Source organism: Sceloporus occidentalis, unplaced genomic scaffold (genome assembly GCF_023333645.1).
Source record: "Sceloporus occidentalis isolate IW3139 unplaced genomic scaffold, rSceOcc1.0.p SCAF_4, whole genome shotgun sequence".
Taxonomy (NCBI): Eukaryota; Metazoa; Chordata; class Lepidosauria; order Squamata; family Phrynosomatidae; genus Sceloporus; species Sceloporus occidentalis.
Window position 1 is genome coordinate 88984268 of NW_028316984.1, and position 17746 is coordinate 89002013.

At 37.1% G+C, this 17746-nt stretch overlaps 1 protein-coding gene across 1 annotated transcript in view; it reads left to right on the forward strand.

Moving 5' to 3' along the window:
- PTDSS2 (phosphatidylserine synthase 2) overlaps window positions 1-17746 on the forward strand; it is a 45098-nt gene that overhangs the window by 5975 nt on the left and 21377 nt on the right. The window contains exons 2-4 of the mRNA XM_089520806.1: window positions 2615-2716; window positions 12758-12840; window positions 16400-16467. Coding sequence (XP_089376932.1) covers window positions 2615-2716; window positions 12758-12840; window positions 16400-16467 — 253 coding nt within the window. The remainder of the gene's footprint in view (window positions 1-2614; window positions 2717-12757; window positions 12841-16399; window positions 16468-17746) is intronic.

Below are 17746 nucleotides of genomic sequence, written 5' to 3' on the forward strand. Positions count from 1 at the left end.
TGTATTGGCAGAAATAGTGACTGTAACTGGATCTTCTTGACATTTTGACAAAGCACCGCCCTTTAAATGGAAAACTGGTAACATGGTCACTCAATGGTTTCGTCAATGCTAGTTAATATGAAGCTTATATATCTTACTGCTAATCTTTGTTTTTTTCCTTCACACTTTGACTATTGTTTCTTGGACAATACACATATACTGTGTAGTCTCCTGATCTTATTTTTCTTGTAGTTTATGGACTTAAATTATTTGACCATTGTTTGATTTTCCTGTTTTGGTTATTCATTTATGGTATGAAGAAGAAAATTTAAAACTATAGTTGAGTGTAATGGTGATCAGATGGACCCTGGTGTTCTTGTAAAGATCTTAAAAGAAAATTCAAGCTGATGATAGGTAGCATTAATGAATACCCTATTTAGATGGAAGGCCTATATGTGAGCAGTTCTATATGAATGGGTTTTTCCCCTTCCCTCCTAGCTCCCAGAAACCTATAAAAGATATAAATCATGTAGATGTTGGTGATGAAGGTTCAAAAAGCATGCACAGTGTATCTGGTACAGTTGCCCCCTTCCCACAGAGAGATTTCATTTGGAGAAGGCTCTTATGAATAACTGTTGTGTCTGTGCCATTGTTATACAGAACTCCAGATCTACACAAGATAGGCACAGTGACCATGCACAACAGGAGATATGTCTGACACCATAGTCTTTCTAAAATAGCAAAGCATAGCTAACAGGCGTCTGATCTAAAAAATAAACGCAAACATCTGTACATTTAATAGGAAGTTCCATGACACATTTGGTTCCACTGTGTATTACAATTTGTTGTGAGAAGTCAAATTCATATTAAAATTAGTTCATGGTATACTATTTTGGTCCCTTACCTAGCTAAAGACTGGCCAAGAAAATACTTCTCTGTTGATTGTGTTTTTGTCTCTCAGAGCCTTATTGTATTACAAAAGTAAGACAAGATGCAGCAAGATAGATGCAGCTTTCTGCTTACCTCCACACATGATGTTATAGCACTTCTGTTCTCCCTTCAGAGGGAGACAATCATAAAAGCATACAATTTGCCAAACAGATTTTTCCAGTGTGACAAAAGGCACACTTTTATTACTGTCTCTCTTGGACATAGAATAGAAGTGTTTGAAGGGGAGGCAGAGAGGTAAAAATGCCACTTGTATCTCACTCTGTCTTGTCTTACTTTTATAAATAAGACAAGAAGGCTCTCGGTGACTTTTAGTGCATTACAACTCATACCATTCTCCTGGAGCAAAATGAACATCTTGGTTTATATTAGCTGGGACTCCAGTGGTTTATATCTGGCCATGTTCATAAACTGGTCATTGAGGAGCTTCTAAATGAAGCTTTTCTGTGAGAGTCTTGTCTGGAACTGGGGAGTTGGTTACAGCCAACATTCTAATGCCACCCAAGTCTGTATTTCTCTGGCTATCCATGTTAGGCATCCATGGCCTTAAACCAGCATCTGGAAATTGTGCATGATGTTAAACAAGCTGAAGTTCCATTTGAAAACAACACAAAAAATAACTGGAAGTCTCTCCATGAAGTTGTATTTCCGTTGTTTGAAGTGGTGCTCAATCAGAGTAGGTTTGGAGTCTTCAATTTCTCTCAGACTGTGCAGATTGGGTTTTGGCAGTGGGCAGGAATGTCTTTTATCAGATGCATCTATAGATGGTCCCTGATCCTCTGGAAGAGGGCAGAAAGATTTTCCACCACTGTACGTCTTTGTATTCTTGTTGAATAAGTAGTACATGCTTTATGGAACTACTCTTGAAAACTGCTTGGAAATATCCCATTGTATAGAAGGTCATGCCACCCAATGACTACAGGAGGTGAGGACAATCTATTTATGACTTTCATTCTGGCTTCCTATTCTATTTTGAGCCTAGTTAAGGTGATGCTGCTTTTAATCATACCTTAGATCAGTTGTTCCCAGAAGCCCCAGTTAGCTTGGCCAACAGTCAGGAATTCTGGGAGATGAAGTCGAAAACATCTGGAGGATCAGTTTGGGAATCACTGCCTTAGATCTTATCAACATATCCTTAGATACTGTTGCTTCTTGTGTGTATCCACATGATGGTTAAATAAACTAATCAAGCCATGTTTCTTTTACCCTGATTATGTGAGGCGAATAAGTAATAGCAGGTTTTTACTGCAGTTCCAGGTACAAGAAGGCTCTATTGTGGAGGTCAGAACTAGCTCTTAATTTATAGCAGAGGCGAGAATGATTTTGTCCTCTAGGTATTGGTGGGCTGCAACTCCCAGTCCTAGTCAACATAGCTAGTGGTGAGGCATGGCGAAAGTTACAATCCAGTCACACAATTCCCATCCATTTTTGCCCTTCCAAGGGGGCCACACTCTTCATCTGGTTTGGGGTGGTTGTTCATGGATGAGTTATCTGAACTGATATATCTGATTGCTGAGTTTATTGTGGCATGTTCACCTTTTAGTGTTCCATTGGATGCCTTTTAATATAAACAGCCCTAAGTCTGAAAGGTTGGCATATAAATCAATATCAGTTTGCAGAAAATACCATGCTACTTGTCAATATAAGACAAAAAGATTTGTTGACCTGCTTTTTTTTTATAAAACAGGGAAGCGCACACCGTAACTGTCCTGTTTATTCTCACCTGTACCTTGGGATATGTGACTCTGCTGGAAGAGACCCCACAGGATACAGCCTATAACACTAAGAGGTAACAAGCTTTAACAAATGTGTTGCAGGGTAAACTTTGCATCCCAGCTTATAAACAGGCTAGCTTTTTCTCGAAGCACTTTTTTAAATGGGTTTGGTCATTGTATCAGTCTACCACCAGTAGTGATTTTCTAGACTTATTTGTTAACGTAACATATTACAATATATGAGTAGGCAAAGGGATCTTGTAGCACCTTTGAGACTAACTGAAAGAAAGAAGCTGTTAGTCAGTGGCATCACTAGGGTTGGTGTCACCTAGTGACCTGGATGACAGAATTGGGAGCATACTTATCAAATTTGCAGATGACACCAAATTAGGAGGAATAGCTAATACTCCAGAGGACAGGATCAAAATTCAAAATGACTTGAATAGACTTGAAAGCTGGGCCAAAGCTAACAAAATGAAATTCAACACGGAGAAATGTAAGGTACTGCACTTAGGGCAGAAAAATAAAATGCACAGATATAGGATGGGGGACACCTGGCTGAATGAAACTACGTGTGAAAGGGATCTAGGAGTCCAAGTAGACCACAAGTTGAACATGAGTGAACAGTGCGATGCGGCAGCTAAAAAGGCCAATGCAATTTTAGGCTGCATCAATAAAAGTATAGTGTCTAGATCAAGAGAAGTAATAGTGCCACTGTATTCTGCTTTGGTCAGGCCTCACCTGGAATATTGTGTCCAGTTCTGGGCACCACAATTTAAAAAGGATGTTGAGAAACTGGAGCATGTCCAAAGGAGGGCGACTAAAATGGTGAAGGGTCTGGAAACCATGTCCTATGAGGAATGACTCAGGGAGCTGGGGATGTTTAGCCTGGAGAAGAGAAGGTTAAGAGGTGATATGATAACCCTGTTTAAATATTTGAAGGGATGTCATATTGAGGAGGGAGCAAGCTTGTTTTCTGCTGCTCCAGAGAACAGGACCCGAAACAGTGGATGCAAACTACAGGAAAAGAGATTCCGCCTCAACATTAGGTAGAACTTCCTGACAGTAAGGGCTGTCCGACAGTGGAACACACTCCTTTGGAGTGTAGTGGAATCTCCCTCCTTGGAGGTCTTTAAACAGAGGCTGGACGGCCATCTGTCGGGGATGCTTTGATTTGGATTTCCTGCATGGCAGGGGGTTGGACTGGATGGCCCTTGCGGTCTCTTCCAACTCTATGATTCTATGATTCTATGGTGCAGTCACACACACACCCCATTGACCTCCTCCCATACCACACTGTACAGAATCCTTAGTAATGCTTTTTTTTTTGTATTGATTTACTTATAAATCACAATTCCCATATATCATTTAATGTAATGGTAATAGTTGTGACATAAACAACTAACCAAATTAAATTTATACCTTTAAATTATGATATCATACACACAGAATTACACACACACACACACACACACACACACACACACACACACACAGTTCCATGTGGTTAAAATGAAAATTTGATAAAATGTGATTTTTAAAATGTGAGGCTCCCTTCCCAGAAAGCCTCACCCCACTCATCTCACCTCTTCAGCATTTTAAAGAGATACAGGCGACTGCCCCAGGCCATTTCTGCCCATTGATGTCACCCCCCACCTTAGGGTGTCACCCAGTGCAGTCCACAATCCCTAATGACACCACTGCTGTTAGTATGAGTTTACTTCTTCAGGTGCATGCTACCATGCTATCAGGTATTTTCTTTCATTTAGGCCCTGTGCAGACTGACTTAAAGGCCAGTTAGCGTTGGAATTTGGGGCATAGCATCCATATAACGCATGTCCCAGCTCCACCCAAGGATGGCATAATGCTGCATGGCACGCAGTGCACAGCATCACAGCACTCCTCTGACGCTTCATCCGCATGAAACAGCACCAAAGGAGTGCCGTAAATACTACTTTTTCTATTCTTGTCAACATACAAACATACTTGTACGTACAATAAAAGACACCATCTAATTTTCAGTGCTGTCCAATTCCTGTCTATCCTGTTAGACGAATGTAATTAAAATATATTATATTGAAAGGAAAGTCAAATTAAGTCCAGTTGAACCTAATAGGACTTTGTTCTGGATAGACAGGAATCGGACAGTGTTGAAAATTAGATGGTGTCTTTCATTGTACAAGTATGTTTGTATGTTGACAAGTGTAGAAAAAGTAGTATTTAAACTGGTTTTTAAAAGTAGGGTAAAAGAATCATAATTGGTTTCATTGAAATAATGTACTTTAAAATAAAGGACACTGGGTTTCTTGTGTCTTAATATTTTTGTACCCATTTTACATATTTTAACATGTTAATCTATTTTAACTTGTTTAGTACAAAGGTATTAAATGTATCTGAAACCATAGACATAATGGTCTTCCAGTCATGAGTTATGAGTAAAACATTGGAGGGGTATAAGAAGTAGAAAGACTAGTGAGTTTATAATTCAAACCACAACAGTCCAGCCTTGCTGTTACTCTTGTCTTTTTCTGTCTGTGACATCAAACATTACCATGTCTGATGCATTTTCAGGTTCACCTGTGCTGCAGTAAGATCACAGGGCTACGTTCAGACTACTCTAGTATGGCAATAGTGGATTATATATTGGTGTAATTTAGAAATCAAAGATGATTACAGATGAAGTTCTACTGAAAATTTCAGAATATGATTTGGCTGTTCACTGATTTTATTACCTAAATTGCACTGAGAACCTTTGGTTGAAAGGCAGTATATATTTAATTATGTGACAACATGTTACATAAGCATACAATTACTACCTGTGAGTGTACTTTCATAAACTACTTGCATTGGTATTCCACTGGAATAGTTTACTCTGTGTGTGTGTGTGTGTGTGCACGTGTCTTCAAGTTGCCTGTTGACATATGGCAATCCCATGGATTTCATAGGGTTTTCATAGGCATAGGAATACTCAAAGGTGGTTTTGCCAGTTCCTTCTTTTAAAATATATCTTACAGCCCCTGGTATTCATTGCCAATCTCCCAGCCAAGTACTAGGTATTATACCAAGTACTGTAGCCAGTTTGCAAGATCAGATAGGATCTGGTACCTTTAGGGTATTTAGGCTGTACTGAATGATAATTACTGTAGGCTTTGCTTAATTCTAGGGCAAAGTTGTTATATGCATACATCAAGTGATGACAAAAACATGCATAGGCATCCTATTTCAGATTATAATGCCTGGTTTGGATGAGATTAATTACTAAATTACAGATTACTAAAAAAAGATAGGAATGAAACTTTTCCCAGAAAAGCAATACCTTCCTTTTTTTTTTATAGCAAAATGATTAACCTCGGGAGTGACTGACCATAGTATGCCTTTTGTCCAAACTGGAAAAGTGGTTACTAGCTCTGAAGCTGTCTGGGATATTATACTGTACAGTACAGGATATATATATAATATACTGAACTGTGCTTTCTTGTTTTAGACAAATGGGAAATGGTAGCTTAATTAGAGACTACCTAGTTTGTTTGCATCATGGATAGAAGAGCATGTGGGTTTGGACAGTAGACTCATTCACATCTTGGTCTTTCACGTGGAGAGAATCCAAAATCAGTTTATATGTCACCCTGTGACATGTGTTTACTGTCAGGCAAATGACATATATGATTAGTGAGACATTTCAAACAAAATACTTAATACTGAGCACAGAATTTGAAGTCAAGCTATAACCTTACCTATAAAACACAGGCTGTGTGCCTTTACTTTATTAATGGTATATCTTGTGTTTATACATGAGCCTCGTCATATAGATTGATCCAAGAACAAGATTAATAAACTGCTTTCATTATACTCAGTTCTGCTGGAGTACATTTTCCAACACTTTCAAGCAGATAATACCACGTTCTCTGTCTTATGCAGCTTACCTCTTTGCCTTATGCATAGTATTAAGTACTGTTTACTCAGAAACTAAACATTTAAAGAACTTAGATCAAGACTGTGAAATATAAGTAGGAATAGTGTAGCACTAGAGCTTACTTATAAGTAGGCAGGCATAAAATTGAGCTCTTTTCTGTAGGCTTAGTTGGGAAAATTCTGTTCCCACAGTGGCCAATAAGATGCCTTTAGGAGTTCACAAGCAGGACACAAATAGAGATGTGAAGTCCCAGGAAAAAAAAATACAGGAGAAAGAGAACATTTTTTTTCTCATGCTTTTTTAAAATCCTTTTTTCAGGAAAAAATGCAAAAAAATGGATTATGGAATATTTTCTTTTATAACTATAAATAAAATATTTAAGACCTGATGCATGCCAAAATCATTTCTAAAAAACTAAGAGGAAGGTTGTTATGTAAGACTGTACACAACACCAGAGCATCACAATTCCTGGTCTTGATTTCCTTTTCTCAGCTCTTTTCATGGGATTGAGTACTTTATGTCTATCTGGTATAATGGAGGACTAGAGGAGACAATTTTTTCTTTATTTTTCTGAAGTTGATTATTCTTGCTTTCTTTATATATTTGCCTACTCATCATAAACTGGCAAAAGCAAAGAACTTCCTTATAGCTCAAGTGTGCCTTACAATTAGGACTTTTTAACCATTTGTTTTTTTAAAAAGAAACTTTTAAAAACTAAATTAATTTTTAATCATATTCTGGATAAAGTGTTACTGTACTTTTATTGAATCAAACATCATAATTTTATGCCAAACCTGGATGCATTTTGTTCCTGAAACATATCCTTACTATATGGAAGATTTCAGAGGCTTTTTTGTGTCCTGGTTTTTTGCTATATGACTTCTTTCCAAAGTCTAATGTCTAATGAAATATGTCAAATTGAAATATAGACATCTAGTACATTGCAGAGTGTGTTAAAAATGGGAACCCAGCACTTCTTTCACATTTTGTAACAATCAGTACAACAGATCCTGTTTTAATCAAACAAGTGTTTGATGAAATCTTTTTTATAAAAGAAGAAAAAAAGTTAGTTGTTATTGAGGATGTGTCTAATGTTCACACATTGTTTTCCACTGTTTGTATAGCTGGTGCAGAGTTGTGATTAGTACAGTTCCATGTGATAAAAATGCCATCCGACATCAGTTGGATGATCTGTTTGTTTCACCAATTTGTGATGTATTTTAACTGGTTGTTATAATAAAATAACATGAATATAAATGTAGTCCTTCATAATGATTTAAGAGTTGAAACCATTTTCAGTCAGTTGTTATTGGTGCTTGTGAGTTGACACAGTCCTCTGGGTATGGATGGTTCCAGTTTTGAGTACCTGAGGTTCAGTACAGTCATTGCAACTAATATTTCATTGTTTGTCACACAGAGTTACTGACCTGTTATAATTACATTACATGTAACACACATGGCTCAGTTTCTTACAGTTTAAATTTAAAATCTTGCTGCTTTGGTTTTATGGATCATTTGATGAAAGTGTGAGCCTTTTACGTAGCTCTACATATTTTCCATGGCTAGTTATAGTTTCATAAATAATCTGTGTGAATTGGATTCCATTTATAGAGTTACTAAACTCTGTGAACTGTACACTAAACTAAACTATACGTAGTCTGATCTTGCTACACCTGATATGTGTGTGTCTAGTACTTCACATTACGATTTATCTTGTTGATCAGGGAGCAACTGAATTTCACTTTGTGGTAAGCTAAATGTGCCTCTTACTACAAAGTGAGTCTTTGTAGCAAGAGGGATATAAAACACTTAGTCTAATTTACTTTTAAATATATTGATATCTGTGAATGTGTTTACGATGGTTAACATACCTTCTCCGTCTGGTAAGCATGATTCTGGGTACATCTGCAAATGGTACTTCCTTTAATAGGGAGCCACTGAACAAACATGTCTCCTATTTGCTGCTTAGATGGTTCAATACTCTCTAGAATGGAGCTATGGCTCTGTTTTATGTAAAATTGATGTCACTCCCCATTTCCCAACCTGGGGGAAGAGAATTGGATAGGATCAGTTCTGCACTTGTGCTGTGCTTCAGAGTCAGTCCAGTTCCTGTGAAGTTCAGCATGACATTGGAGGCAAAAACCCATTCTTCCCTAGATCAGGAGGAGCACATGGTTATGGTGAACACTGATTTGGGCTGGCAGTGGAAACAAGACTAAATTTGTGGGCCTTTGTTCTTAAGCCTGTCCAGTGACCCTAAGGGCCTATCTGTAGAAATTCTGTAAGCCAATGAGGAAATACCAGGGAGCATATACAGCTATGCCATCATACAGAAAATGTACCTATTTTTTGAACTTTGAAGAGCAGCATTAAAGCTTGAAAACTGTATGAGTTTGTGTTCTTTAGGAGGCATGCTAGAGGAAAGTAACCACTAAAGCAGCTGCCTGGACCACCAAAAACAACAAACACTTTAAAAGCCAGCATGTTTTATCTGGCATTGGCCTTCCTGGACTCAAGCCCACTTCATCAGATGCAGTTGAAAGTCCAGCAAAACATTTTACAGATACGTTTCAAGATTGATAATTTATTTAAAATACTGTGTCACATTTCTCAAACCATTGAGGTAATGTACAAAAATGGTTTTAGAAAAATAACAAAATATAACACAACATTTAGCACTCTTAAAAACTACTCTAAAAGGCAAGGTTTTAAAAGTCACATTTTTTTAAAAAAAAAGGCAAGATAAAATGTTTTTAAAATCCACACAAAATATAAGAAAACAACATTTAAAACTCTAAAAATACAGATGCATCTTAAACTCTTTCCAGAACATAGAGAGAGTGGAGGCCAACTGCAGCTCCAAAGGGAGTTCATGCCATAGTTGTACAAGATAGAGAATGCCATGCTTTAAACATAATATGTTTAAATACACTGTGTGCATCTGGCTTGCAGTGCTGTTCTCCCCTTATCTGCATGTGTAGGTTATATCCACCCTCATTTTGTCCCTGTGAAATGGTACTTCCCTTAATAGGGAGCCACTGAACAAACATGTCTCCTATTTGCTGCTTAGATGGTTCAATCCTTTTCAGGGGTGGGGTCATTCTTGCAATGTCTTGAAAGAAGGGAAGGATATAGTGTTGTCTAGCCCACCATTCCTGCAATCTCTGGAATCCTCAAGACACCCATTACAAAGAAGAACAGAGCAGAACAGAAACACACCTCTGGAAATCTTCAGGGCCACTATTCTTGGCTAAACAAAATGCCACAATGTCTTCCAGCTCCCAAGACATTCTTTCTAAACCAGATATCCAGCCTTCAGCGCAGTGTGTGTGTTTGTGTGTGTGTGTGTGTGAGAGAGAGAGAGAGAGAGAGAGAGAGCAAAATGGGATTGACGTGGCCCTTAGAAAAGAAAGCAATATGTGCCCTAGTACTTAGCTGGGTCCTTCCCTCATCTGTTGCAAAGTGCTTTGTTGAGAGATACAGTAGGATCTTCTCATGGGTAAAAGACCTGTTCTTTGTATTCTTTGAACTTTCCCATTTTTTGCTGCCAAAACACCATGGAAATTAGGTCAGTCCCTGGGTACTTGGGTTTGTTGTTTGTTTGTTTGTTTGTTTTTGTGGCGGTTTTTTGTTTTATTTGTGCTGTGCTAAAGGAAAACTCTGACCTGAGGTTAAACATTATTTCACGGTAAATCTAATACTTGATCCTTTTAATGTGGGATTCCCACTGGAACCAGGGACTAACACTTTAGCCATATAGTAATGTTTGGCCTTATGGATAAGCTTTCAGAAAATAAAAAGTGGAGAAGCTGTCCATGGCTATTGGACACAAAAAGCAAAAAACAATCCTGAGCCAAACTTTCTCCTTGTGATCTCTCGTTCTTGCATCGTGAGCTAGAAAAGGCTCTTCTTAGCTTCACAGATTTTTTTTCATTATATACACTGTGTTAGTGTGACCCTCCCACTCACTCCAGCGTTCTCTTTTTTCATTTGGTCATGTGGAATCCCTTTATCTTACTCCTCCATTCCCTGGCCTGACAATTTCAACAGTATAATGAGTACACTGTTAGTAGGATTTTTGTCTATTTGAATGGAGATTGTGTAACAGTACATTAAAGTGGGGTTATAACAAAACATTACAGAGAAGAGATCTTTTGTATACCACTAGTGGGCCACAGATGTCCCAGTATTACAATAAAAACTATTCCCAACATTACAACTACATTTTTGACTTTATATTCTTTGTTTTATAGCTCACACAGCTGTAATATTTATGCTTGTATTACCACATTTCCCCACCACTAATTGAATTTAATTACTTCTGTGTTTCTCTCCAACAATACTACTGCAATTTTATGTCAAAACATAAATGATAAATGTATAATGAATGAGTGCAAACATATACAGTACAGATTGGGTCTCTCTTATCATGGTAAACATGGTAAAATAATTTTATTGTTAAAAGCTAAAAGCCGTCACAATTTGATACTGGTCCAGCCAGTAGATACAAAAGCAATATAAAAGAGTCAAGACACAGAATTTCTGGGAAAAATACAAATAAACAAAACAACAACAATAATAAAATAATCCCATCAATAAGATACAGTAATGCAACAATAGTGATAAAAACACAGGCAAATGAGACTTCTAATCCTCACTCCCATCTTGAGAACTAAGTCTAATCTTACTAGCAACTAAAGCAAATTTTGCTACTATGGAAGTAATGAATACATCATTACCAGCCAAAAGCATACAGATCTGCTAGGAACAAGATCTGTTGGAAAGAGAGTGTAAAATATGATCAAGGAACTTTTGTCTAAGAGCTGCATAAAGAGGGCAATGTAAAAGATAATGTTCAATATTGTCCACTATTCCAGTTTTACAAATGCACAATCTTAGGTGGACATGGGTGTTATTATCTTTCTGGCTTTTCTTCGCGAACAAAGATTCTGCCTGTCAAATAGGCAGAAGGCATACATTGAAACCATAAGGCTGTAAATGTTTTTCTAATAGGAGCCAGAGTAAGATTAAAAAAATAATTCTCTAATCCAAACGATGTTTTATATAATGGAAACCAAAAGGAGAAAGAAGAGTTCGAGAGTGATTGTAAGTCAGCCCATTTAGCAACAAGGTGGATTTTTCCTTTAATCAATTGCTGGGACCAGGAGTGTTTTGAGATTTCGGATTTTATTTTTATTTTTTGGATTTCGGAATACCTGTATTTGCATGTACATACATAATGAGATACCTTGAAAGATGGGAGCCAAGTCTAAACACAAAATTCATTTATGTTTCATATACAGCTTATACACATAGCCTGAAGGTAATTTTATATATAATTTTGTACATTAAACATAGATTGTATACACTGAACCCACCATAAAGCAAAGGTGTCACTATCTCAGTCACCCATGAAAAAAGTTTCATCATCATCATCATCATCATCATCATCATCATCATTATTGGAATATTTTGGATTTTTGGAATTCTATATAAAAGAGACTCAACCTGTAAATAGCCTCTTAAGAAAAATAGGTGCTTTTTTATTTGCATCATGTTGGGACTCAGGCTGTTTGGTTGAGTAATTGGTGGGGCTGAACACATTAAAAACTGAGAACCTCCTGCTATACAATATTCTGGTCTCCAGCCAAGTATGCCCTCCATTTAATTCCCCTTCTAGCCATTGTGCTCAACAATCAGTCATGATTCTATGGCTGCTGCGCATGCTCAGTCAACATTCAGCCCTTCTCCAAGAGTTTTCCTAAAGATTTGTTTGTTCATTTGCACATCTCCTCTCAAAACTGAGCAAACAGGATGCTCAGAAAGGAATGTGCTTGTACCAAACATCCTCCTTTAAAGAGATCCCTCTCAGCAAGACCTTATAAATGCTCTTGACAAATTCTTCCCTTTGTTGACCAAAACAGAGACTTTGTTTTTTCTAAAACAGTTCCCTGAGTGTGGCTTTCAGCAATAGTTGAACTCTGCATTGAGTTGGAGCAAAGTTAGTTTTCTTCTTCGTATGTTTCTGACTAATGAAACATTTAAAATAGCTTGCTTATTACTATAATATGAAACTGGGCTTCAAGTTTACAATTTCCTAAAATAGTAATATTTGTTTTGGTTTTAGACAATATTTGAACATTGACCTATTATTTTATGAACTGATTATATACTAATTAATATTTTCTCTTTTTCCCCCCAGAGGAATTGTTGCTAGCATTTTAGTTTTCTTGTGTTTTGGAGTCACTCAAGCTAAAGATGGGCCATTTTCAAGACCTCATCCAGGTAATCCAAAGTGTCCATAGTGTTAAATATTCTTGATAAAATAGATCTTCTGGAGGAATCGGTCAAATGAAATGCAGCGAATCAGATGTGATCAGTTGCTAAGAAAGAGCAGTGCACTTACAGTTACCACTTAGTGCAATAGAACACATAGCAGAAATCCTCTGTTGAGCTGAATAGAGGTGCTGACAGAAGGAGAATGTCTTGTTACACAAGACCTTAATTTGTATAACAGCAGATTCTGCCTGGAAAGTAAGACATGTTGATCAGTGGGCTTACATAGTAAATCTTTTATTTGCCCTTTAGCCTTCTGACAAAAAACCTAACGCTGTGCAAACTGATTTCTGCTATCTTCAAAATCTTTTTCCACACTAGTTTGAGTTGTGCTGAGTTGAGTTGTATGCAAACTCTACACTGAATGGTAACATTGGCCTTCTATTCATGTGCTTGTCAAAACATAACTGCCATAGTTTACAATCCTGTGAATATTAACCATGGAGTAAGCCACAATAATGTAGTAGAGCTTAATTCTAAATAAAAATACATAGGATTGGATTGTGGCATCTGGGGATTTCAGTAGCATGCCCAGAGAACTGACATTGCAGAGCTTCACGAAATACAAAAGGCTCTGCTGACAAGACTTCAGAAAAAGACACACTTTATTAGTGACTTGTTCCAATCCAAGGTTATACCTTAAAGGGATGTTTAGTTATACTGAAGGAGAAAGGGAAGATAATGTAAGACTCTTGTTCCCATTTCAGACTGTCCTTCCCTGACTTTCCCCATATGACAGTCTGTCATTAACTGCCTTATGGGAAGGCAGACAAAGGACATCAGAGCCGCAGTTCAACTCCTCCTCAGCCTCCTATCTAGGCCATATATCACCATTTACCATGTGAGAAGGATATATGTAACTATAGGGTGGTGGTATAGGTGTCTTAGTGTGTACTGATTTATTTGTAAGCCACTTTTGAATTATTAGTATACAGAAAATGTGGGTATAAATAATCACCTAATAAATAATGTCAGTGAGTATACGGGAGATTCTCACTGGTATATGTATTTTTGGCCAAATGTCATAACATCTTTAAAAATCCCTTGTTTCTCATTGATAGCTTTCTCTGTGACAAGTTTCCTAGAAGTGAAAAATCTTCTTCAGGATTTTAATATTACTTATTTTTTAAGTTTATCGGTTAGTCTGTGACAATACCCATTTTGTCATAGGTCCTAAACACACTGCAGAAATAATCCAGTTTGGGGTAAGTTTAACTGCCCTGACTCAGTGCTACGGTATCCTGGGAGTTGTAGTTTATTGTGGCCCCAGAACTCTCTTAGAGAGAAGGCTAAATGTCTCACAAAACTACAGTTCCCAGAATTCCCTAGTATTGAGCCAGGGCAGTTAAAGTGGCCTCAAACTGGATTATTTCTGCAGTGTGTTTTGGACCATAGACAATTTGCTGAAATATGCAACATGTATAATAATCCCAGAATGACAAGTTAGCTAATGTCTGGGCAAGTCATTACTATCACTACTGGAGTTTTAAATGAATTTTGAGTGGCTGTGTTTGTGTACGTTAGGGCAATAATTCAGGCTGACAGTGAGATTTGTGCATGGCAGGGGGTTGGAGTGGATGGCCCTTGAAGTCTCTTCCAACTCTATAATTCTATCTTTATATATATATATATGAATGAAACTTCAAGATAGTACTTACCTTTATTGTTAGTGATCTGGCCTTTTCTTTGAGATAGCAAAGAGAGAGAGACAATTTTGTAAAATGATGATGCTTTTGTAATTTTGAATGACTGAACTATCAGAAAATATCTCAAAGAAATAAATGGCCAATTTTCACTTCTGAGTTAAGCATTGCTTTCTAACACAAACATCATGATACTTACATGAAAATGGTTGAAGAAACTTTCAAAAGGACGAACAGCACTATTACAAAAATGATACTTCAATAAGTTAGGCTTTTCTCTGAATTGAAGAACCTACCCTGTTCATAACAATGATAGAATAAGGGGTAGATATAGTGAGAAGATTGCCATTGTTGTAGAATGTATACTAACTTTGCTATGTTTGTTCTGAAAGAATCTGGAACTTTTGTGTTTTGAATGAATGCTCATAAAAATTAAATGTTTTGTGAGAGCTCCTTATGAGCAATATAGGCATTCAAAGTACCTACTGTTTAGCCTCCTTAATTACTGTTATGGAAAGCCAATGTGGCCATCCTTTGCTGATAACTGAAATGGTAAATTTTATACACACAACTCAAACTACCCAGGAATCAGTTTTTAACTTTTTTGCTTATTGCAAAGCTGGCTAGATTTAATATGATTTTCTAGCAAATGATCATAAGAATTTTGACTTTGTTGAGAACTGATATTTCTGTTCAAGTAACAATGTTTTTACTGGCAGAGTAGAGAGCAATGTGTGTAATTTGTCTGAGATAAAGATTCTTGCTCCTTCTTAATTGATTTTAAGGTAAATTAGTATACATTTTTGCATAAGTCAGAGTTATGAACATTTGATCCTCCAAATTGTTTGGACCACCATACCCATTATTCCATACCATTGGCTATGCAGAGTGAAGATGATGGGAGTTCTAGGCCAAAATGTCTGAAGGCCAAACTGTACCCTAGGATAAGTAGTACCTTAATAGAATAGGGAAGAAAGAAAAAAATAATTAAGAATTATTACATAGATCCTTCCAATCTGACACTCATACCATGTATAATGTTTTTACATAGCATATATAATATTTTAAAACAATTTTTAGATGTATATGACATAGTAGAAAGCTACTACTTAAAACAAGATTAAACCAGAATTAATATTAGGTCATCATATGCTTGGAGCAAAGTGGTGATGAAGAGGAGGAGAAACAATGTATTTAGCAGGGACTGCATAGCTCTAAAGAACTTGAATTTGAGGTGTTACATAGCTGTTAAATATGCCCAAGCCCACTTTCGATTTTTGCAGAATTATTTGCAAATGTGATTGATATATTTGGTCTAGGTCCTAGGAAGTCACACTGGAGTATCTAGAGATTCCTAAAGAAAACACATCTAGAAATCTGTAGGTCTCCAGTGCAAGTCTATGGTCAGCCTCTGGCTGATGTTGGCCATAGAGTTGTACTGGAGGACCTAGAGATTCCTAGATAAATGTTCTCTCAGGTAAAAACACACTGTGTTTTTTTTATTTGTGGTTTTTCCACTTTCACAGGAGTCCTGTGCCTCTAATCCCAATGAATATGAAGGGCTCACTGTTGTACAGAATGAATTTCTCATTAGCAAAAAAATTGTGGATAATCAACTCTAAATGAACTAAATGTGTTTGCAAAATACTAGCATTACTAAATATGAGGACTGGGTTGAAAAATGGTGGTGTCTTGGAAAGAACACTGTGGAGGTTTGGAAATAATAACTGTTCCATAACATGCCTTAAATACTGTATATTTTGATATATATATGTATGTGTGTGTGTGTGTGTGTGTGTGTGTGTGTGTGTGTATCAATCAGTATTGTCTTTTTTATGTTCACTGTGATTTCCCTCTTCTTCTAGCCTACTGGAGGTTTTGGCTATGTGTCAGTGTGGTGTATGAGCTATTCCTCATATTCATTCTCTTTCAGGTAAGGAATTTTAGAACTGCATGTTAAAAGAAACTTTCAAAGATCATATTTACCATAACCATCCCATACTTGTTAGTTCTTTTTTCTGAACATATGATACTGCTTTATTCAGTCAGATCACTTACCCACTGAGCTCATTTTTTTCTTCCTCAAGACTAGTGAAAGTTCTCCAACATTTCATGTTGTTTCCTATTATCTGGTATCTGATTTTTTGTTTAATTGGACATGCTAGGGCTTTAATTTGGAGCTTGTTGCACAAAGCATGTGCTTTGCCTCTAAACTATTTCTCTTCCCCATAATAATTCATTCTTCTTCATGGCCTCAAGTAAAGATTGCAATCGTGTATGACAAAATATACTTGTCAGAGGAGGCAGTATATCCTCTCCCCCCCCCCCCCCCCATTCATTTTGTCCTTTTTACAAGGCAAGAAGCAGATTTATTTCCTTCCCAGTCACTTCCTTTCTCACAATTATGCAAACAGCAACAATGTGAAGTTTCTGGTACAGTTTTCCTTCAAGTATTTGTCTTCCTAGCTAGTTAGGTTTGTTCTTTTTCCTTTGCAGTCTGCAGACATTTTAGGTAGCAATCTTGTACTGAGGGGCCTCATAGATGGTCCTGTGAATCAGTCTCTTTAGAGCAGTAGGAGAAGATTTTAATTATCACTTTACTGGCATCTAAGCCATAGAAGCAGTACTTGGCAATTTCATGGGCTATATAAACTGTATTCTTAATGTCAGTGTTAATGTTGTGAGCAGAATGCTCAATGGATTGTATTTCCTGCTAAAATGTCTTTAGAGAGTGGCTTCCATGAAGTGGCTCAGGTCATACTCTCTTGACAAGTTTAAGCACAGACTTGGGTTACAACAGTAGTTATTTACCAGCAACCTTGCCTTAGTGGCTATCTATAGCAAGTCAAAACAGTTTCATATAATAAAGAGGGCTCTGGTTTATGTTGTGAAGATAGTAGGAAAAACCCTTTCTCACATTGGTGCCTACAGATTTATTAACGGAAAGGGTTACATCTCAAGCCCTCCTTTCCTAATTGTAGCCCTTTGATTATCAGTGGGTCTGTAGGAAAGACAAATTGTGTCTTTTCTGCAGGGCTGCTGTTAAACTGTAGTTTACTAGTCCTTTATAGCCAGGTGTCAGTTTTTACTCTCAGAGATTTCATCTCACATGCTAGAGAGCCACAGGTAGCTTGCATCTGTGTTTCAGACAGACACAATGTATCCCCTTTAAAAAGATGGAAATATAAAAGACTTACTGTCTTTGGAGTAGA